At 31.0% G+C, this 24,443-nt stretch overlaps 2 protein-coding genes and 1 long non-coding RNA gene across 4 annotated transcripts; all 3 read left to right on the top strand.

Annotated features, from left to right (window-relative positions):
* Window positions 1-934: 934 nt before the first annotated feature.
* Window positions 935-24,443, top strand: LOC111705932 (myelin regulatory factor). Its single transcript, XM_023478645.1, has 22 exons — window positions 935-1,082; window positions 1,214-1,269; window positions 1,353-1,452; window positions 1,999-2,246; window positions 2,593-2,650; window positions 3,366-3,643; window positions 3,735-3,777; window positions 4,141-4,343; window positions 4,705-4,765; window positions 5,181-5,239; window positions 6,675-6,782; window positions 7,739-7,829; window positions 8,053-8,122; window positions 8,909-9,001; window positions 9,616-9,695; window positions 10,482-10,543; window positions 11,639-11,670; window positions 21,193-21,259; window positions 21,506-21,601; window positions 22,786-22,897; window positions 23,740-23,842; window positions 24,371-24,443. The coding sequence occupies exons 1-22, from the start codon at window positions 1,031-1,033 to the stop codon at window positions 24,441-24,443; spliced, it is 2,145 nt and encodes a 714-aa protein (XP_023334413.1). The 5' UTR covers window positions 935-1,030.
* On the top strand, window positions 11,832-13,730 carry LOC111705934 (uncharacterized). Its single transcript, XR_002766107.1, has 3 exons — window positions 11,832-12,033; window positions 13,494-13,529; window positions 13,659-13,730. It is a non-coding gene; the product is annotated as an uncharacterized LOC111705934 (long non-coding RNA).
* On the top strand, window positions 16,082-21,186 carry LOC111705933 (AN1-type zinc finger and UBX domain-containing protein DDB_G0268260). Of its 2 annotated transcripts, XR_002766106.1 has the most exons (7): window positions 16,082-16,300; window positions 16,987-17,402; window positions 17,571-17,617; window positions 18,011-18,159; window positions 18,413-18,953; window positions 19,596-19,861; window positions 20,845-21,186. XR_002766106.1 is itself a non-coding variant. In XM_023478646.1 (5 exons), exons 2-5 carry the CDS (start codon window positions 17,036-17,038, stop codon window positions 18,681-18,683), a joined length of 834 nt encoding a protein of 277 aa, XP_023334414.1. In that variant the 5' UTR covers window positions 16,082-16,300; window positions 16,987-17,035; the 3' UTR covers window positions 18,684-19,582. The 2 variants fall into 2 exon arrangements, 1 of the variants encoding a protein (XP_023334414.1); XM_023478646.1 differs by lacking the exons at window positions 19,596-19,861; window positions 20,845-21,186 and having other exon boundaries at window positions 18,413-19,582.

Genomic DNA, 24,443 nt, shown 5'->3' with positions numbered 1-24,443 from the left:
GACTGAGCATGAGGTTGTAAAAGAGTTCAATTCATATTTTATGAAAATTAAGAGGCAAGTGGTAAGCTTGCAACAACGCAAACAACAAAACTAAGTTTAAAAACACATAAATTCAAATTCTTTTCTGATATTAGCTCAAAATTTCTTTCTTTTTTGTTAAAAGGTCTAAGTAAATGCAATTTTACTGTTTTACTCTGATGAAAAAAGCCTTCTATGCGTTTGTAGTCCGATAAGAATGATTCATCCTGATAGAATTGGTGTAATCTTTCTGCACAAGGGCGTACACAGAAATAAATTAAGGNGAAATATGCACAAACATGAACATTATAGTAATCTAATTATGCATTAATTATTATAATTTCTAAACCTTTTTTTTCGCTCTGCAATATATTTAAATAAATCTAGAGTAATAAAAAAGTTTAGTTTTCGAAGTAGGTAAACCGAGAGGGTTTCTAACATACTACATAGTCTTACGCCAAACAAAAGCATCGCACGATAAAATTTTACTTTTACGTGACCCCATCCAAAATTAAGAACTTTATACCAGAGCACTTTTCAAGTCATTTACAAATATTATTGGGGCTTAAAAACGCTAATCCCTGCTTTTTTTGGTCCACACTGTATATACATTTAAAGCTAACAGCAAGAAAAATGAGGAAGCCTAGTAAAATATCCCCCTTAATTCTTAACCAAGGGCCGAATTTTATGAATTTGATTTTGAGAGGTTGCCGAACAACCGGTTTAAATCTTGAATAACCGATTCAAATTCTCATGATCATATCCTTAACTTTGAATCGTTGATGCAGGATTTGTACAAGCGGTAGTTAGCTCAGCGTTCTCTCTCAAATTCATTGAATTCGGTTCCCATCTCAGAATAATATGTTAATGATGTATTTTCATTTTCAACTCATTTTCTAATATTTTTTTTAGATATAAAATGTTTCAACGGCGAGCTTCAAGCTCTTGCAAATCGTCTCTTTTGGTTTAAAAATATCAACTTTAAAGAAACGGCGAAAAAAGTTAAATAAAGATGGATTTAGTAGATTTGGACGCGAATATGGAAATCGATGCTTTAGACGCAGGTGTGTTTGTTAATTTTTCAAAGATCAGGTAGTTTGGACGAGTATTATGGTTATTTTGCTTAATTGGTTGAACTATTAGACTTACTGTGTCCCAAAGCGAAATTTTATAATTTAACTGTGCACTTTTATAGGTTTTGATATCGATGACTTACAAAACTATCTTTCTGATAATACATCACAGCTTCAGGTATACAGATACAGATACAGATACAGATACAGATACAGATACAGATACAGATACAGAAAAATTTACCATTTTTATTTTTAAAGGATCTGTTGCAAGAAGACTACACTAGATTACCAGAATATTTGCTGGATACAACTAACACAGATTTGCAATCTGATCCTTTAACTAGGCTAATTTGTTCAGGTAAATTAATATTAATATTAATATAATAAGATCATCAATGTTTTTTTAAAAACATTTTAGTTTTTTACTTGTATCTAATCATAATTGATGCATTTCTTTTTATTTGGATAAAATCAAGGTTTTTTGTTAAATGTTTTTTTTTATTGTTTCATTTATTCTTAACTGAATAATATTCGTTTTATATAAATTGTCAATATTTTATATATTTTTTTGATAAAATCAACGTGTTTTTATCGAATATTTTTTGATTTTGATTTTTTATAAATGAAAGGGTATGGGGTTGATCTAAATATAAATTTTCATATTAATCTAATGATTTAATTTTTCTTTTTTACTTAATTCATTGATTTAAATAAATTTTATAGATTAAACCTGTTGATAAGCCTGCATTTAAACCTGTAATAAATCTTTTATTAAACCTATCATTAAACCTATAATTAAACCTATAGTTAAACCTGTAATTAATCCTTAATTAAACCTATAAACTAAACGTGTAATTAAACCTAGAACTAAACCTTTAATTTATCCTTAATTAAACCTTTACAGGAGTGCTCCCTGAAAGTCCTCCTGACTCTGGATCTGAACACATCACTTCACCTCTTCACTCATCACCTTCTCCTTTACACACTTCATCATCACCCTCAACCCTCTCTACCCCCTCCTCCCTCTCCCCCTCTACTTTCTCCACCCCCTCCCCTTTCTCCTCCCAGGAAGTGTCAGGAGGTGTGGTATCTCACTACCCCTTCTCCTCCAATACACAACAACATCAACCCAGCAGTCTACAGCATACTCAGGTACAGTGGTCGGCGTTTATATCATTACAATGCTCACGGCTTTCTTTTTCAGTTTTATAATTAATATCTTTAACAAATAAACCGTCAAATATAATATTTAAATTAATAACATCATTATTTATAGAACATAAATCTAATCAAATAGACTATTAATTCAGCCTAATTGCTCTAACTATTTTGGTCCCAGCTGCTGTAAACTTTTTTCTTTATTAATCTAACCTTATAGTTTAAAGTTATATTTAAGGATGATATATATCTAAATGATTTTTTTTATTTAAGATCTTCATTAAATACTATCCTTTGATATTGGTACCCCTGTATAAAGATAATACTAATAATTGTTCAGATTAGTCGAGACCTTCGAGAAATTGATTACACTAAACCTCTTCTGCTTTTGCAGCAAGGAATTTTTCACTTTTTATTATGATATATCATAATTTACAGTAATACCCATAAAACAATGGATATGTAAAACGATATTTGTCTTCACCATCCTGTTACAAAGCAAGTAGTTTTAAAATTTGCCTAAAATTAACATTTGCAGTTAAATGTTTCTGTGCACAATACATAATTTCTGTGTGTTATGTTATATAATACGAATATGCAAAATTATGGTCTACTGTTAAAGTTCGTCTTCCAATTCCACAGTTTTATGGGTCCTATTCTTTAGTCTGCATGCATGCAGTTGATTTTGTTACAAACATATTTGCAAATAAGACTTGAAACTTTAGTTCTTTTAACCTCTATGAGAAGAATGACATAATAAAAGAACATAAAATCAAATCATCAAACCATGAATTTACTTCTTCTGTAAATCTTATGATTTAACGAGATTATGAACTTAATTTTATTGTAGACTCTCCATCTAAGAGTTGCAAGTTGATTCACAATGGTAGCCTTTAAACATTGGACTGATCACGAAACGAAGAGATATCATTCTTTTTCTATCGGTAAATTGATTATTTCAACTGTGGTAAAATTGTTAATTGGAGAAGTGACTCTTTAAATAGAGGGTTGCACTTGAAATTACGTCGTCATGTACGTCTCTTTATTAAATTTTTCTTGGTTAAAGACGCTTTTTTGTTTATAATTAAGAAAGTGATAAATCATTGGTTGCAGGGGCTGAGGGCTTACACCAGGATCTAAACCTTCCATATTTGGGGGGTAAACGAACCAGTTTACCCGCCAGATTAAACCCTATTCCTTTAATCAATCAATCAATACCGGTGCAGAGTACAAACTCCAGTCTAATCGGGCGTAGTAATCCGCCAAATAGTTTTATGAAACCGGTTCTCAACAAAAATCAGCAAACATCAGATTTAAGAAATGCATACATTGGACCACCTCGAGGACCGAATATACCAGTTACGCTTGAAAATAGGTTTCCTCAAAAACAGGCAAGAAATTTTCAAATGAAATAAATAGAGAAATATTCATCTAATCCGCAAATTAGAAAAAATTTGATAGTTATCTGTTATTTCAATTCAGGGTTTGGAAGATGAAGTTAAAGAAGAGCCTATTCGATCACCAGGTAAATATATTTTATTCCATCTCTTTTCTCCTGACAGTAGTTCCTCTATGTACATTACTGAAAATATAACATTCAACAATTTTGCAAAGGAATTGAACACTCAAAATGCAACCCAATGGTATATAGACCTTTGATGTTTCAACTGAAAATTCTGTTAGATCAAAAAGTTTAAGTTTATATTATAAAAGGCTTGTAACCATTATGTTGCAATGATATATAAAGATAAGATTTAGACTTTGCGGCAGGTGTTAAGTCCTTTCTTGTAAATTGCAAAAAATACCTTTGGCCATATCAGATCCCAACAAAAATATAATAAAACTTTAAAATCAAAACAAATTTGATCAAATCTGATTTGTTTTTTAGTCCCTGGGGTACCATTGACGGTTGTTGCTCCGCCCCGAAAACGGCGGAAAGAGGAGGGTGAAGGATCCGCCACTGTCCACGCCCCACTAGACTCAACCCGGGGGCAGTTTAAAACGGAGGGTGAGGCGGGGGATTCAGGGCTTGTCACATTTTTCCCATTTCGGCCTGAAACATGGGGAACAACTTGTAATAATGAATATAAGGTAACAATATAAGTTAAAATGTGAAGCATGCATGCAATTGTTACATTTTTAAAGAACATCCTGTAGATAATTTTTAAAAACTTGTCATTTCATTTTGTTTAATGATTTCGATTTAACAACTGTAAAGTTATCGTAAAAATACTCAAGAAAAGTGTTTAAAGAGCATTTAAAAAATTATTTATTATATAAAGAATTAAAAATAGTTTTTAATGTGTATGTTTAAAAATTACCAATGCTAAATGCCATAAACAAATAATAAACTTTTTTCTTAACATTGATGTATACACGATTATTTTCATTAAAACTCCATTTAGATTCAAAAACTCGATTTTTTTTATTTGTGAACCTTCCCTTTATCTAGGCTGAAGGTGTCCCAGGGTTAACTGTTAGAGCGGACAAAGGGTTTAATTACAGTGCCACAGGTAGTATTTAGAGCCTCCAGTTAAAAATTATGAACCTGAAATTAAGTTGGATTTGCTTCACTTAAATCCAGACTCATAGTAGTTTAAACTTTAACTGAAAGAAATAGTTGAATTTATGTCCAGATCTGAAAACGTTCTTACATTAATTAAAATCAAATTATTTTTTAAATTTCCAGAAGTTTAAGGGATTGTCGTTGTAATTTCAAGAGACCCACATTTAAAAAATGGCTTTCCCAATTCACAACAGCACCTTTTGAAACCTTATTCTGATCAATAATATGAAATATGTCGTCGTTTTTCTTGCCTATAAACCATTTCATTTTGATCATTTATCATTGTTTTCCTGCAGCAGAAATGCGCTAATCACTTCAGAGTAGAAACTACAATTGGAAAAAATCTGTTTTTTTTTTCTCAGATGAGGCCTTTATTGCACAGAAGAAGAACCATTTTCAGCTGACTTGTCACGTGACAAAGGTAAGCAATTATACCTTTTTAGTTGACTTACTACCTGACAAATGTAAACAATAATACATATTCAATTGACATGTCACGTGACAAAGGTAAACAATAATACATATTCAATTGACATGTCACGTGACAAAGGTAAGCAATAATACATTTTACCTATTCAGCTGCCATGTTATGTGACAGAGAAAAACACTAATATATATTCAGTTGACATGCTACGTGAAAAATGAAAACAATAATACATATTTAGTTGACCTGATACGTGACAAAGGTAAACAATTATACATATTTAGTTGACATGTTACATGACAAAGGTAAACACTAATATATATTCAGCTGACATGTTACATCACAAAGGTAAACACTAATACATATTCCGCTGATATATTACAGGACAAAAGTAAATAATAGTATATATTCCGCTGACATGTTAGTTGACAAACGTTAACAATAATACATATTCAGCTGACATGTTACGTTGCGAGGATAAAAAATATATGTTCAGCTGACATGTAACGTGACAAAGTTAAACAATAATATATATTCAGTTGACATGTTGCGTGAAAAAGGTAAACAAAAATATATTCAGGTGACATGTTATGGACAAAGGTAAACAATAATATATATTCCGCTGACATGTTGGTTGACAAACGTTAACAATAATACATATTCAGCTGACATGTTACGTTGCGAGGATAAAAGATATATGTTCAGCTGACATGTCACGTGACAAAGGTAAACAATAATATATTCAGGTGACATGTTATGGACAAAGGTAAACAATAATATATATTCCGCTGACATTTGGTTGACAAACGTTAACAATAATACATATTCAGCTGACATGTCACGTGACAAAGGTAAACATATACATTTTCAGCTACCATGTCATGAAACATTCAAAAAAGTTGGTTGGATACTTACTGGAACTAGCATGGGTTTAGTAGTTTAAAGTGGGGATAGTTCCGTTGATGTAGCAGCTCATTTGTATTAAATATAGGGCGGTTAATACAGCTGCCGCATGCCAAACGAGTTTTGTCCGTGAAGACAAATACAAACCACGCATCAAGAGCGTGGCATATATCCAAGCCAAGTCTGACACAGATGCAAGCCTGCATTTAAGCAAATGATTTTTTCCTGCAACATGGAGATAGGAGAACTTGCCAGGTTGAGCAGGATACACGGGAAGTCTCGAGTAATAAGTTTATCAGAGAAGTCGAATGGAAAGTACATCCACCGTCTGAAGCGGAGAGTTCTCAGAATAACTTGTCTTGGTTCTAACTAGTAACTAGTACCTACTTTAATGTTTAACAGTTTGTCTACCCTATTTTTTATCAATACAATATTTATGTACAAAAACGCTTATTTATTCATTAAAGTTTCGGACTCAAGTTTAATTAGTTCTTATCCTTTATATTACATATTAATCCTGTGTTTCTAGGATGGAATGCACTCCATGTTGAAAACTGGAACTGGATACTCACAAATACAATTTCTTCAATTAAACTTTGCAGGAGTAAAGAAGGAAGCCCCAGATCACATTATCCAGGTCTAAAGGAATTGAACACTTGCCACAAGTTTCAATGTTCTAAACACTATCCTTTGCGAGCTGAAGGATGTTAACCATTGATATTTCTAGTTTATTCTGGTGCAGAATTCATGATTTGAAATATATTTTACGACATAAAGTTCCAAAGATAAAGGTTTTCGAAAATTCAAAATTATAGCGATTTTAGTTCCACTTTTTCCACTTTTTAGAACAGTTTATTAAATTAACTTTAATGCATAAGCTTTTTTCAAGATTTCATAAATAAATTTTATAGGTCGGATGGGCACTTTTTCAAGGTCGAATGGGCAACTTTGTAGGGAGGGAGTGTTGTCAGTATTATTATCAATTACGTTGGCAATATCATAAATAATAATTTTTACAGTATCATCATTTTTAACTCTGGCACTATCTTTATCAATAACTTTGGCAATGTCTTTTTTAAAGCCTTTGAAAATATCTTCTATCAAAGCCTTTGGCAATAAATCGCGCCGAAACTAAGTTTATTACTCATACTAACTTTATTATTGATTTTCTAATTGACTTGAAACTAGGTTTATTACTCATACTAACATTATTATTGATTTTCTAATTGACTTGAAACTAGGTTTATTATTCATACTAACATTATTTTTGATTTTCTAATTGACTTGAAACTAGGTTTATTACTCATACTAACTTTATTATTGATTTTCTAATTGACTTGAAACTAGGTTTATTACTCATACTAACTTTAATATTGATTTTCTAATTGACTTGAAACTAGGTTTATTACTCATACTAACATTATTATTGATTTTCTAATTGACTTGAAACTAGGTTTATTACTCATACTAATATTGTTATTGATTTTCTAATTGACTTGAAACTAGGTTTATTACTCATACTAACTTTATTATTGATTTTCTAATTGACTTGAAACAGTCGTCAAAGTTTTGACTGACTCAAGCCTATTTCAGATTGAGCAGAGTCAAGCTGATAGATCAAGGAAAAAGTTTTTTCCGATCCGGCTGAGCTTTAAGGGAGATCAACCAATGCGTGTTTCTGTAGGCATGTTCTAATATTTATTGTATTTTCTATATGTCCACTTTAACACGTTTTTCTTTTTTGAAATCATTGTAATATTTTTATATTTTTAGGTTTTTTTTTGTAAATTTTTCCTTTACTTTTTTTGAAAAACTTTGAATTAATTATTTCCTTTCTTTTTTCATTGTTTACTTTTTTATCTTTTGTGGTTGTTTTATATATATATATATATATGACATGGTTCAAGGTCGTCTTCATTTCTCTGAGACAACACTGAACAATATGAGGAAAAGGGGTAAACCGAATCCAGATCAAAGGTAACTAAGAACTAGGTAGAGATAGTGGCTAAGGGAAGAAGGTGTAAGGGGAGGGGAGATGGGGGCGGGGCATAGATAAAGATAGATTGCGCATAAGACGACATTTTTCATCTTGCAAGATATAAATGTACAGAGAAGTTTTGAAGATATTCCTATTATATAGATTAACTAGGTCGGTTGTGAAAATTGGCTGTTCTTATGTCATTGAGTACTTGTGGTGTACATGAGTTCTGTAGAGAGAAATTTAAGTTAGTTTAGTCCTTCTCATGTCCTTCTTCAGCTCTCGTCAATATGATATATTGCTCAGTGAAATATTGTTGTTCAAATAGTTCCATTTACGGAATTATTTTACACTCTATTATGAAATCCATTAAAACACCAAACCACCCCGCTTATCATTGAAGTACACTTTGACCCCTAGAAGTGTGAGTTCGCGGACTGTACAATTCTTGGTGATTTTGTGCACATAAGCTATCTATGTTTATTTATATATCTATGGGGCAGGGTCCTCTGGAAATTACAGAGAATTCTTTTTTATTATTATAAGAGATTAAGGACACAAAAAAAAGACTAAAGATAGTGTAATCTCAAATAAACTAAAGATGGTGTAATCTCAAATAAACTAAAGATAGTGTAATCTCAAATAAACTAGAGATGGTGTAATCTCAAATAAACTAAAGATGGTGTAATCTCAAATAATCTAGTGATGGTGTAATCTCAAATAAACTAAAGATGGTGTAATCTCAAATAAACTAAAGATGGTGTAATCTCAAATAAAATGTTTAGATACTTCCAACTTGTTGTAAGCATTGAAGCTGTACTTCAAAACAGGCAAACGGTTTGCCTTGTCGCTCTAGCAACAGATAAAATAATAGTTAGGTAAGTATTTCTAGTTTTTAGGTATTTAATTTTATATATAACCTTCGAAGAAAGGATATAAATTAAAAGAATTGGGTATAGAAAGGTTCGGTACTTGTAAAAAAAGAAACACCATGGATTGGATTGGATACTCCACATATTTATTTACATGCAATAATGTACTGCAGATTCTGGGAGAAATGTAAATACAAAATAATTGTAAAATATTAATATTCTTTTTAAGACTTAAAATAAAATGAGTAAAAATAAATGAAATGATAAACAAAGATTTACGGGTTTAGATGAATTTGTCTTTGTAATATATTAATTGAACTAGTTATGCTAATATGTATGTGCATTGTGCATTGCTCTACGTAATCTCGGTCAAAGAAAATTGAATCATGAAATCAGAAATCATTTAAATGCATCATAAAACAGAAAGTAAAATGTATTTTAACTAGGTACGTTTATTAGAACTATAACTGATTGTCTTAAATCTTGGCCAAATTAGAAAAGTAGTTTAACTTTCCAAAACTAGTTCAACTAGTCAGTAATCTGACTTCAGAAATAAATTGTTTATAAAAAAATAAAAAAACTAGAAATGGTATCTTTACAAATAAAAAATAATTATCAAGGGCCTCGAATCCTGGTTTGTTTGAGACTGATACTAGTGAAGGAGGATGGATCAAGGGAGCAGATACTCTCTACCATTTGGGTGAGTCCAAAGTATTTTAATCGAAAAGTTTGAAAAAAAGCAACAAAAATCTTCCAAATTTTAATTGTAAATATAATTATTTATTAGGAGTGCAAAATACCGTAAAATCTAGAATTATGAATAGCACTAGAAATTTTTGAGAAAAATATGACGATTTGAGCCTTTGTAAAGCTTGAAAGGAATTGAGTCTTTGCCACAAACTCTGATTTTCTAATCATTATATCTTTGGAACCAAATGTTGCATACCTTAGATATTTCAAACTATAAATTCTGTTAAATCAATTAATCTGAGTTTGAAATATAAAAAGGTTTACAACATCGAGTTTTAAAGATATTGTGGTTTAAATATCTGATTTTGTTCCTAAGACTCAATTCCTTTAACCTAAAATGGCAATCAAACACACGCCCTGGAAACTCTAAGCGCCTAATTCTTAAAAATTAAACTTTTTGTTTAGAAGGTCAGTATTTTTAAATAACAATAATTCATGCTATTAAAGTCTTCACAAAAGTTGCGCCGACCCCAGTACTTTCTCCTCAAGCTGCGCTGGCTGAGGGAAAATCGACCACTTTTTTCAGACCATCCAGGCTCTACAGCCGTGTTTTTTGTAACATGATTGACGATTGTGTACAAATTGCATAATTTAAACTAGGATTACTTGATCTTATTTATTTACATATATATTTCTAGTTTACAATATCTTAGAGCTATTGGGTTGCAAATATACAGGAATTAGAAAATCAAAGTTTGTGGCAAAGATTCAATTCCTTTTACTTTGATTTGTTTAGGCAAGGTTGGGATTGGAACTGATGTTTCAGAAGAAAGTTTAACGGTGCAAGGAAACCTTCAGGAAAGATAATATTGATAATGCTCAGATATTTTTTAAAAGTAAAAATATTGTAAAAATCCGTATCAAGCTTATAACTCAAAGCAAGTGTTCACGAAAAATAGAATGGCCGGGTATAGGCTTACGTCGAAAAATATTCGATGGTGATTGCTTCTAATCTTACTTCATCTGTTCCGTTTACAACGAGAAAATTGCTAAAATCGAATCATACCGAAGAACGTAGCGTCCATACAAATTCAGAAAGCTGCAATATTCAACTCGGATCGTTAAAAAATTAATTTAATTTTAAACAAATCATTCATACAACCTATAATCATTGATTTTTTTTCTGGGAATTCGTTTATAGTTAATATTTTATAAAACTTACTTTAATTTTTTTATATTACAAATTATAATCATTTATTTATTTTCGACGAATTCGCTTATAGTTAATATTTCATAAAACTTACTTTCATTTTTTTTATATTACAACCTATAATCATTTATTTATTTTCGACGAATTCGTTTATAGTTAATATTTCAAAAAACTTACTTTCATTTTTTTTATATTACAACCTATAATCATTTATTTATTTTCGACGAATTCGTTTATTGTTAATATTTCATAATACTTGCTACTTTCAGTTTTCACCAACACTCCCTTCAAAATAAACTAATTTTCAACTAAAATGTAGACTAGAGTGTAGACTAGAGTGTAAACGTAATTTCAAGTGAAATTGATTCAAAAAGTGGCATATCCGATTCACAACAATTTATCTGGTAAAAATGTTCAATTTTCCTACATTAGAAATTTTTGTAAAGAAACCTCAACTGAAAATCATTAGTTTTTCAAAATGAATAGCTTTTAAGAGTACCGTTGTGAATTGGGCATTTCTATCTTTGCAGTAAGGGTCACTTTAAATTGTGCCAATAGTCCGCTTAAGCGCAAAATATAGTCAAAAAATTATAAGATAAGTTCTGTATTAGAAATGAATCTCGTCTTTTTTTTTGTCCAGAACCTAATTAAATAGCTGGAGGTTAAAAACTTAGCTTGGAGTTCACCTTAGCGGAGGCTTTAAAGAAAAAAGTTTTTAAAATATTGATATTATTCTGATTTAGGTGGCTGGAGAAATTTTACATCCTTCTGACAGGGAAGCATAGAATAGAATAGAATAGAATAGAATAGAATAGAATAGAATAGAATAGAATAGAATAGAATAGAATAGAATAGAATAGAATAGAATAGAATAGAATAGAATAGAAAAGAATAGAAAAGAATATAATAGAATAGAATAGAATAGAAAAGAATAGAATAGAATTTATTCTTAACAAATTGGTAAAAAATTGGAAAAAGTGAAAGGGAAAAGAGTGAAATGTAAAAAATAATAGTGAACCACATTGAAAGTGAACTTACAAGATATAACAAAAAGTGAAAGTGGCCTCAAAAGATCATATAGACATAACAGGAAAGGAAAAGGATCCAACATAATATCAACCTCTTAACCGCTTTTTCGGTGAGTTAAAATTGAATTTAGTATTTTATATAATCATGATATCATATATGATCGACTTTATTTGTTCAATGATGAAATCAAATTTAAAGGCCATAAGAAAATATAATTCCAAACTGTTATTAGGTGGAAAAAAACACTATTTTGCCGTTCTTCAGTTTTTAAAAAGGGGAAATTATATTTCTAGAAAGCGCACCTTCCTTTTATGTACAAAGGATGAGGCTCAAGCTAGTTTCGTACACCAAGACCCCCCCCCACCCCCCTTTTCACCGCCCCCTTTGTATACACCCTTGACAAGTTTAGGGATAAAATCGTAGAATGTCTCTTTAAACCAGGAAAGAATACCGTTGACTCTTATTATCCTGATTTCAATCCTGATTTACCGTTTAAATCTCCGGATGACGCGCAGTTTTCTCGCGCACTTTGCCGCGTTCATTCCTCATGGTTCAGTTTTATACGGTTTCTCGAGTATTTACATTCATAGCCAGTAAAGAAGTTAAAATAGTCTCCTTTAAGACTCAAAGAAGTTCGCAGTAAGAATTCGATTCTACTGGAGACCACCGGGGGGATTTTATTTTCACTGGAGGGGTTTCAAAAATGCTTTCTACAAATTAAAACTTTACGCAGGGTGATTTACATTCCACTGGAGGGATTCAGATGTCCTTCCTGGGGGTTTATAATTCCACTGGAGGGATTCAGTTATCCTTCCAAGTGGTTTATAATTCCACTGGAGGGATTCAGTTATCCTTCCAAGGGGTTTATAATTCCACTGGAGGGATTCAGATATCCTTCCTGGGGGTTTATAATTCCACTGGAGGGATTCAGATGTCCTTCCTGGGGGGTTATAATTCCACTGGAGGGATTCAGTTATCCTTCCTAGGGGTATATAACTCCACTAGAAGGATTTAGACATCCGTCCTGGGGGTTTATATTTCCACTGGAGGGATTCAGTATCTGAATCCCTCCAGTGGAATAATACACCCCCAGGATGGATATCTGAATCCCTCCAGTAGCATCATAAGTACCTAGGAAATATATCTGAATCCCTCCAGTGGAATTATAAACCCCTAGGAAGGATAACTGAATCCCTCCAGTGGAATTATAACCCCCCAGGAAGGACATCTGATTCCCTCCAGTGGAATGTAAATCACCCTGCGTAAAGTTTTGAATTGTTAAAAGCATTTTTTCAAACCCCTCCAGAGAAAAAGAATTCCCTCCGGTGGTCTCCAGTGGAGTCATCTTACTACGAACTTCCGTGACCCCTTCTTTAATTCTTTTTAATAAATAAAGCTAACAGTTTTGATATTCGTATTTGTTTTATAAGTAGACATTTATAACGTAAATAATCTGAACGCTGTTATTATAGTTACACATTACAAAATCTGTAACGACAATTAATAATAATACGTGTTAAAGACGACTTTAAGTCTACGTTTTACTGGTGAAGACTGTATTTTTTTTAGAAAAGTACACGGTAAACCATGATAACGGGATGAAAGGTTTTTTACAGTCAAAATATGCAGAAATTTTCTTTTAAAAAATTAATTTTAATTCTACGACTTTTGCACTTTTATTTTTTATTCAACTTAATTTTTTTATACAAAACTGCTGACTGTAAAAATATTAAGTTTTGACCCTGTGTACTATTTTTCACGTTCAAGCAGCAGTTCTATTGACCCAACTTAGACAAGACTCATCAGGAATAAGATTTTACTAACAACAAGGGAACTTAAAATTACTCTCCATAAACTAATCCATTTATCTCTACAACCTAATGTCAGACCTTTTGTGTTGTGAATCTTGGTATAAAGCATTGATTTCCATCTTATTCAAATCTAAGAATTTATCTAATTCTTCGAAAAGATTTAATGGGCTCTATGAAAGGATCAATTATTTGTTCTCAAATCAAAAAATGTACAAATTGGATATCGATATTAAGCCTACAAGATTAAGAATATCAACACAGAAGTTAATTTCTTATTATATAGTGTGCTAAATTAAATAGTCAAAATTTAAAATGCTAGGTTTCAAAGATATAGGAATAAAAAAATATTTGTTCTTAAGACGAGTTTTTTTTAATATTGTCCTCTTCATTACAAATGCAATGTTTAAATAATCCCGACCAAAATTCAAAACGTAAAAAAAATATTAAAATTAAAATCTTGTTTGAATATAGAGGGTAGAAAATACACAGTTTATAAAGAATCAGAATCTCAGGCAATTCTCGACTCAGTGTTTAAATAATTTTACAATCTTTAAAAAATATAAAACTTTTACAACTTGTTACGTAACATTCATTCTAAATCTACTGATAGATGGTGAATATTAAAAATATTAGAAGCATATTAAAACCAAAAGCTCAATACTTTCCTTACTCCATCTTCTATATGCAAACTTTACAAAGACATTTTGAAGTCATGAAATCTTATTTTCAAACAAACTATTTTAAAATTCTATTCGCATGCTTCTAAATCTTGTGCTTTTGTTTGATACATATTATCAATTAAAGTTTATAATGTTGATAGATATGTTATATTGACTTAAATTGGTTGATATTAATTAGTTGAATTGGTTGATATTGGTTGATATTGGTTGTAATTTATTTATTTGTTATGATATTGGTTAATGTATGGTAATACTGGTTAAGAGTGGTCGATATTGTTTATATTTGTTGAAATTGGTTGATATTGGTCTTTATCTGTTGATATTGGTGAATATTGGCTGTTATTGGTTATATTGGTTGATATTGGTTAATATTAGTTAATATCAGTTGATATTGGTTGACATTGGTTAATATTGGTTAATATTGGTTGACATTGGTTAATATTGGTTAATATTGGTTGATATTGGTTAATATTGGTTGACAATGGATAATACATATAACTTGAGAATGAATTGACCTCCAGGAACCCGACTGTGAAAGTTCTGGGGCAGTTTCCACATTCACATTCTTAAACTTTCTAGCGTCTTCCATCTCTCTGGCTGGCAACCTAGGCAATCAATTAATCAATTAATCAGTAAATTTATTGAATCAGCTTTCTAAAAACTAATTAATTTACGTTTTACATTTTACTTCTTACAAACATCTTAGGTTTTTGAATATATATAAATGATAAACTAGAATTCAAAGAACAAAAAAAATCTATAAAAGATCTAAACATTTGCCTTAGACTATAACTCTCTTGTCCTTATATTTTTTTTAACCTATTGGTAAAAATCTTTTTTAACTTGGACTAATATATCTGTTGGAATGCACAGTTTGAAATAACAAAAGTCTTCAAAGTCAGGTGGCAAAGATATGAGAATTATAAAATTATAGGCTGCCAGTGGCAAGCGTTAAGTTAATAAACCGATTGTAAGAGAAACCGTTTTTCTTAATTGATTTAAAAAAAGTGTCCAATACGAACAGCAACAACAACAACAATAACAACAATAACAATGAGAATAACAACAACGATAACAACATCAATATCGGAAACAACAACAACAATGCCAACAGTAACAATGCAATCATGTTTCTGCCAATGATTGGAAAAAGATCTATCCAGGGAAATCAATAATAATCAAATTAAATTTTATAGCATCATTGCTTGAAGAGTCAAATGGACTGTAAACCCAATATCAATACACCCGATTCACAAGGGTAACCTAAGTCCTTTTTTAAACTTACATCAAAGAAATCTTCCTCGATTTTTTGTCAATAAATGATAAAAAAACAAGCAATTTTCTTACTTGTTTCATCAGCAAAAATTCCCAATTGTCACTTATACAGAGAACCGCAATTGAAAATTATCAATTTTTAGAGGAAAACTAGGTAAACTTAATCATTTTTGCAAAGGTTTAAAGGGTCCGTTGTAAATCGGGCATTTTACTCGTTAAATAGAGGGTCAAAGGGAATTACGTCTATTTACAAAATCCGGGGAAATAAGATTTGTTTCAACTTTATACAATTTTTTTCTTTTCTTTTATTTTGCATGTATGTTTTAAAGCAAATTAATGGTGATGTTTGCCATTTTATTTTAATTTTATTATATGATTGTAAAACTTAAGTATGAACACCACTTTGAAAACCGGACATATGTGGACGAAATCTGCAGAAAAAGTTCAGATAATTTGGGCATAATCGGTGTGCGAACTACTATTCTTTTCCACCAGCTGTTGCAGTGTGGCCAGGAGTGTAAATATTCGCAAATTTGCAAAATTGTGCTCAGCTCTGGTATTCTGAATTTAGCGAAGAATGCAAATTTCGAATATCTTATTCATCATTTAGGTGAATAATTTGATTATCAAGAAAGAATGTCTGTAAATTCAAGAATTCATACTTATATTTTTTCTTTCAATAAACCCAACACAGAAAGTATAATAACTTGCATTAAGCTCAAATTTGTTAATCCTTATATCTTTATAACCTGAACCCATATGATGTCGTTGATTTTTTTATTTATAAAAATATAAATTCTATCAGATCAAATAGTCTGTATTTTGAAAAGTTATCAAATTTAAACACTTCCAAATAAAAGGATAAATGCTTGAATCCACATTTAAAGTTACCATGCGATATCAAAGAGGAATTTAATTAATCCCTAGGCCTGCATAAGATGGAGATTAAAGCTTGATCCTGAAATTCATAACACAAAAGTTCAAAGGTTGCATATATATGAGGATTAATTAGTTCACTTGCTGGTTCTTTTATTTTTAACTTCTGACATCTTTATTTTAATCATACGAATGTCTGAAATTAAATTTATTACATATTTAACCTTGTACCAAAATTATTAAATTTGAACTGCGTAACGCCGGTTCAATTATGAATCACTGAATCAAAATCCTTTTTTTAATCTTTAACTTTGAATCGGTAGTTCAATTATTTGAACCGGCAGTAAGTAGTTCAGCGACGCAGCTCAAATTAAATAAATTTGGTCTTTGCCTATCTAACCTTTTTCTCATAATTTTTAGTTCGAGGTGCCTTTCTTATATCTATGAATAAGACCTGGAGTCCTGAGAGATGTTATTAAATCTAGTTCTAATTATCCTCTCGGTAATTAATCCAATATCAAATGAGACACTGAGGGACAACTCTCAAAATCTTAGAAGTGAATCTGATACTGAACATGCGCAGTTGTTCTTAAATACCAAGTTCTTACTTGAATCAAAAGATGAAAGATATCTGAGAAATAAAGAACTTAATCCCAATAGAAATATAGACCACAATATTGGAAATATAGACCATCATTTTGGTAATATAGACCATCATCTTGGAAATACAGAACACAATCTGTCAAATATAGACCAATATCTTGGAAATACAGACCACCATTTTGAAACTCAAACATTAGATATTTCCTATCTCGAAGAATCAGACTATACTTTAGGCAAAAATTTAAAAGAAAAGAGATAAATTATAAAAACGTTATTTTTTAACTTCCTTTTATATTTTACAATTTAGATTTAATTCTTGAACACATCTTGTCTAACTGTTAAAAAATGGACTATTTAATACACTTGTTATTTATATCTTTTTTTACTTTTTACTTAATTAGTTGTTCCTACATCAACTACAACGGTTAGAAATAGACGAGCTGCTAAGGTACTAAGATTGTATGTTATCATTGTTAGAATGTTGTTGTATAATATATATATATATTATATCATATCATATCATTAATGTTTACCAAAGCTCTTTAAAGCCCGATTCACAACGATACCTTTTTAACCTTGAACTAAGTAACACTAAGAGAGAAGTAAAGCCTTTTTTCTTTCTTAAGAAAAGAAAAAGTCCGTTATTTTTTGTCCCTGCTGCACTAACACAGTTGTATAGATAATTCAATTCAAGAAAGAAAAACTAGGATATCTTTATCATTAAAATATCAAAAGATAGCGTTGTTAATTGGGCACATTTCTCCGTAAGTAATCACTTTGAATGAAATTTTGCCAACAGTCTCAAAAACCAAACACCGCATTGCTCATTCCTGTTTTTCAGGGAAAGAGAAAAAAGCAGAATAAATCAGATCCTGGAGAATATTTTGCATCCGCCTCTAGTTCTAAATCTAAGAATAAACTCAACTACGCCTTCCTTAAACCTCAAATAGTTCCAGCTAAAGAAGAATGTAAACCTAGCAGTTCTATTAGGTAATACCTTATTATAATCTTACAAGAAGGGATAATTCATTTTGTGTCCCGTTTAGCCGTCGATATGCACAACTTTCCTTAACTGCCTTTAATTCGGTCCAGTATCCATCAATGAAAATTCAAACCCACGAGGGATTCAATTCAATGAAAAATTTGTTATTTAGAATGAAAGTACAGTTTTTTATTTAGTTTATAAGTTGCATCTTTAAATGTTCATCAATAAAAATTTCAATTCTAATTTGTGCTTTTTTAGTGCTTTTACATTCCTGAACTTTGTACTTGCTGCTGGAAGTATAGCCGCTAACATTGCTTCTAACGTGAATGATAACAATAATAATAACAACAACAACAACAATGATAATAATGATAACACAAACAACATCAGTGTGCAGAACAACAACAACAATTCCAACAACAGCAACGCAATTATGGTTCCTGTGGGAAGAAAGAGAAGAAGTAGAAGAAGAAGATTCGTAAATAGAATAATAAAATTATTCGAGAACAATCTAAAATCTAAAATTTAAAATCTAAAAATGATCCTCCTTGCTCTGCTATTTTTGAGTGAGGTGTACTGCAGCCAAAACCTGTTGTTTGTAAACAAATACTCCGGAATCAAGATATCTGATAGAAATGAAGTTTATCGCCCAGTACTACCCTCTATTGAGCATCTAAATGATCTTGAAACAGTTCTGATAAAAGAATATCATAGAAGAGTGAAAAGAAACTCAGAGTTTCAAGGCAGACGATATGTTATTTATGATCGGAAACCGGAGGAAAAAAAGAAAAAGAAAAAGGTTTAAATTTTCTATGATTTGTATTTATTAACACTATATTTACCCCCTCCCCCACCACCCTCCCCTCCCCTTCTTCTGTAGACTTTATTTTGATTGACCCTCTAATTTTTTCAAATGTCAGATTTTTAACAGTATTCTTTAAAGCTCAATCTTCGAGTAACAATGAATATGATGCTTTTCTAGTTTAATTCATGACAATTTCCATCATGGTCTACTATGTCTAAATAAAATTCAAAATTGAAAATAATGTTTTTTTAGTTTAAAAACTGGGATACATTATTATCAATGATGAGACAATATTTAAAAGGGTACCGTTGTGAAAAGGCCTTGAAATTGCTTATGGAAGTCACATAATGGAGGTTGCACTTGAAATTTCTTTTTCAGACCCATAGAAAAAAAATTGTATAATAAAATACGACTATGTTCTTACGTTCTTTTTAAGTGAAGTAAAAGCATCTATAAATTGTGATTCCAGACATATTTTTGATTCGGTTGGTATACAGTACAGTTGGCTGTCTATAGTCTGTTGTCTGTATGCTGTGCAACTTTCCTAAAACTCGGCCTTGCTTTAAATAAACCAGAGTTTCATTATATATAAATGAAAAAAATCTACTGCAGAACTTATTATTTGTTTGTATTTAGAGCAAATGCCCGGCAAAGAGAGGAATATCAAGCTTAACTTTTCTCAACTTTGCCATCGGCGCAGTATCCCTTGCAGCTAATGTAGTGAATAATATAAACAACAACAACAACAATAATAACAACAATAACAATGATAACAACAATAATATTGCTAATATTAATATTGGAAATAATAATAATGCTGGAAACAATCAAAATACTGTTGGGTTTACACCAATGAATGGAAGAAGAAAAAGAGAGGCAATAGAGAACAATTTACAGAAAAGGTAATTGTTTATATAACTCCCCCCCCCCTCCCCCAACTCATAGTTTTGGAAAAGTTAGTCACCCCGGACTAACCAGAGTTAGAATAATTCGGTTTCTTCTATTTGAAATCATACGGGTTTTGGTTTATATTTTAACAATCTTTAAACTTACGGATTTGTTCGTTTGATACTTATTTAAAACGTATATGCCGGCAAAAAAGTATTTAAGAAAGAAGGTTGAAAAAATATGTTTTATAAGAGATACTGTGATCGAAAATCATAGCTTTCTGGAATATTGACAGAACCATTAAATCCACGTGTAGTGTTTTTTGAAATATTTAGAACACACTAACAAGAGTTACAACGTCAGAAATTTGTAAAAACAATAAAAGTGTTTATCTTTAAATAACCCTGGGTTTAAAGAACCGGAGGGGTACATTTTGAAGGAGCGAATTTGGTTAATTAATTCTTTTCCTATTTGTGAGAGTAATCCATCTCTTGTTGGTAAAAAAAAAAAATTTTAAGAATTTTTTTTGTTACTTTTTTTCTAAGACCATATTTATTAGTAAAACTTTTAAAGATAAATCTATATATAAATTTTGCTTGTCTGTATGGGTGTATGTCTGTTTGTTTGTATCCAATAAACGTCAAAACGGCTGAACCGATCGGGCCAAATTTTTTTGTAGGAGATCACGTGACCACAGGGAAGGTTTATAACGAATGATAAAAATTTTAAAAAATGTGTTTTAAAGGTTTTTAATTTTGTAAAAAAAATTAAATTCTTGAAATTCCGCGAATTTTTTTTTAAAAATCCGCGAAATTTTTTTTTTCTTCTTTGTTTTAAATGTAAACAAAAAGAATATGTTTACAATTTAAATAGAAGATTGGCGCGAAGCGCCCTAACAGCCTAGTATTCTAGATTTAATCGCTTTTATTTTTTCATAAAAACTCAATTTTGCATTCTTCGTTGAATCATCATCAAATTTAACAATTTCTTTTTTCAGATCTGAAGAGGATGTTCTAAAAGCCAACTTGTTACAGAATCTGCTGTTTAACTATGTTAATTCTAATTTTAAAGTTGATTCGTGTAACTCCAAGGAGATAAAAATCGGAAACATCCAATGCCACATACAAGCACAGTGGACCAGTCAAATACAAAATGATGTTTTATAAAAAGTTCAGTGAAAATAGTCTTTTCTATAACCTAAGTGAAATAATTGTTTTAAAAAACTTAACTATTAACTAAAAACTTTTGAATTAGTCTATTAGAAAGTAAGGATAAAGATTAAATAGATAGTTGTAAGGAATAAGTTAGCTATATTAACCTAGAAAATATTATATGCTCTAAACAGGAGAATTAAAGAAGACATCACCCTAATGGATCCAAAAGTTCAATTACAAAATGTACAAAATATTCAGGTAATTTTTGGTAAATACATTTAGTGGTAGCCTATGCTCCTAAAGTAAAAATTAGGCTTTAATATGTTGTTGATCAATTTTTTTGTAGTTTCGAGATTTCCAAATATTTAAAAAAAATTAAATTAAAAATTTTCTTAAAAGCTGTAAAATAATTTTTTCTAATTTTTAAAACACAAGAAACATCTTAGATTCTTGTGGTAAGTGTTGAAAGATGATTGCTTAAATCCAAAATTCAAAACTATCCAGGTTGTAAAGTACAAGTACAAGCCAGAATATCTTCAAAACTTCCCAGAGGATGAAAGACAGAAAATGGGCCAATACCAGACAGGGATATTAGCACAGGTAAATACCAGACAAGGATATTAGCACATAGTAAATACCAGACATGAATATTAGTACAGGTAAATACTTGACATGGATATTGGTCCAGATAAATACCAGACATGGATATTAATAGTAAATACCAGACAGGGATATTAGCAGAGGTAAATACCAGACATGAATATTAATACAGGTAAATACTAGACATGGATATTAGTCAAGATATTTACCAGACATGGATATTAATAGTAAATACCAGACAAGGATATTATAGCACAGGTAAATACCAGACAAGGATATTAGCACAGGTAAATACCAGACAAGGATATTATAGCAAGTTAAACAAACACCTGTTTAAATAATTACTTTATTACTACTTTAAAATACTGAAATTTATAGAAAAGTAAAAGATAGATAGATGACGTGGCCGGAAACTGCTCAACCTGCCGCGTCTTGATATTCGGTTTTAAACTCCTCCAGAACTTCGTCTTCCGCCACTACGCCGCCACAGTACTCCCCCCAAGAAGGAACGGCGGAGTCAAGGCGGAGCAGGAGCTTCTTCCCCTAGCTTGTCTGTGTGGGTTTCTTCTCAGCACAACTGTAGGTTTGTTGAGGAAAGTCACAGACTTCTTCTTCTTGGAGGCGGAAGAATTCACGGCNTTGCATTTGAGGTGTCCTGAAATGCCTTGACACTAAACTCACTATTTGTCAAAAACTTGGGTATTTGGAAATTGAAAGGAACTGTCACCACAACATTTCCATGCCCAGCTTTATCAATTTTCGATATCTTTTCCCAGAGATCTAGAAAAATGGTAGATATCTTACGTTTTTCTTGGATATTTCCCTCTGTATCCTGCAGTTGAAAAGCTCGATAAAAATTTGATCTAGAGTTATTCATCTGTTTTTAAGTTTTTAACTTTAGAAATTGGTTATTTTCAATTTTGTTTTTCTATATAAGGATTTGCGGGACTTTTGAAATTCTGCTCTTATAACAAAGGAGTATATATTTAGATAAAACACTATAAAATCCATAAAAATTCTTCATTAATAATCAGACAAAGGTTTAACTAGTATTTTTTTAAATTAGACATGAACTTTTTAATTGGAGGGTCACATGGAAGAACAACCACTCCCTGAACCAGTACCTGCTGCCGGAGTCCTTGTTTACTTTGTATTCCTTGTGATCCCAATATATTAATGTTTAGGAGTTAGCTCAAGTACTCCCTGATGCAGTACATACAGCAGGTGACCTGGAGCTCAGTTCTGGGGAGACTATCCCAGACATGCTCATCGTTAACAAGGACAGACTCTTCTTGGGTAAGAAGTTCAGAAAATGGAGTGTATACAAAAAACAAAGAGGAGTAATTTTTAATGTCTGATCAGGCTTGGTTTTTGTGAACTCTCACTTTAATATTTGTTTCCTTGTCTTAAATTTCATTAAATAGGGTGTTCATGCATTTTGAAATTGGGTAAATGAAATCTAAAATTAGATTAAGTAATATTTAAAAGACTCCTCTATTTGCCATAAGTATTTAAAAAAGATACAATGCTAAAAAATGGGCAAACCAAGAACTGAGTTGAATTAAAGATTTACTTTGTAAGAAAAAAAGTATTAAGTCAGTTCACCTAAGGACATACACAGATGTTGAAAGCTAAGCAAATCTAAATATTTGTATATTTAGAGAATATTGGAGCGGTTAGGGAGATGAGTAAATCTAAATATTTGTATATTTATTGAATATTGGAGCGGTTAGGGAGCTGAGTAAATCTTAATATTTGTATATTTAGAGAATATTGAAGCGATTATGGAGCTGTGCAAATCTAAATATTTGTATATTTAGAGAATTTTGGAGCTGTTAGGGAGCTGAGCAAATCTAAATATTTGTATATTTAGAGAATATCGGAGCGGTTAGGGTGATGCGTAAATCTTAATATCTGTATATTTAGAAAATATTATAGCGATTATGGAGCTGAGCAAATCTAAATATTTGTATATTTAGACAATATTGGAGCTGTTAGGGAGCTAAGTAAATCTAAATATTTGTATATTTAGAGAATATTGGAGCGGTTGGGGAGCTAAGTAAATCTAAAAATTTGTATATTTAGAGAATATTGGAGCTGCTAGGGTGATGCGTAAATCTAAATATTTATATATTTAGAGAATATCGGAGCGGTTAGGGAGCTGAGTAAGATGACTGATAACCTTGGTTCAAGGATTGAGGAACTGGAATCACATTCAGTTAAAATGCACAATCTTAAAAGGTAAATTTCTCAGGATTTTGTTTGAAGGCTGATATTAAAATAACAACTTTTGTTAAAAATAACAATAAAAAAATTTATGTAAATCAACAAAAAAAAAGTTTATCAGCAAATTATCATAAGAAATTCAAATGGCCGATTTTGATGTAAACAATTAATAACATTAAATACTTTGATTAAGACTTAAATCCAAATGCTGAATGCAGTATAAAAAAACTGAAACTAAAAATTAATATTAAATTCATAAAACCAAATCTTAAAATCTGAAACAAAAAGACGGTTCGATCCTCAGGTATGTTCATGATTTCATTTTCTATTGATTTCTATCCAATGTCTATGCAATATTTAATGTAAACTATCCTTCATTTTTGGGGTTCGTGGAGTTTGGTTTTGATTGTGTGCTCTCAAGTAATACTCGTTTAAAGTAACCGTCAATTGGCTGTAGATGGTAAATATGCTATTCATGATTCATTTCTATTTATATAATTAACATTTTATTATTTATTATTTTTCCTAAACAATCCCTTTTAGGTTCGGTTCTGTGAGGTCAAGTACCAGCCTCACCTCCAGCTGCTCTGGGGTTCTGGGGTCAAGACACAGGTAA

The sequence above is a fragment of the Eurytemora carolleeae genome, unplaced genomic scaffold (assembly GCF_000591075.1).
Source record: "Eurytemora carolleeae unplaced genomic scaffold, Eaff_2.0 scaffold590, whole genome shotgun sequence".
Lineage (NCBI taxonomy): Eukaryota > Metazoa > Arthropoda > Copepoda > Calanoida > Temoridae > Eurytemora > Eurytemora carolleeae.
Note: the sequence above shows the minus strand (reverse complement) of the source record. Positions and strands in the feature narration are given on the sequence as shown.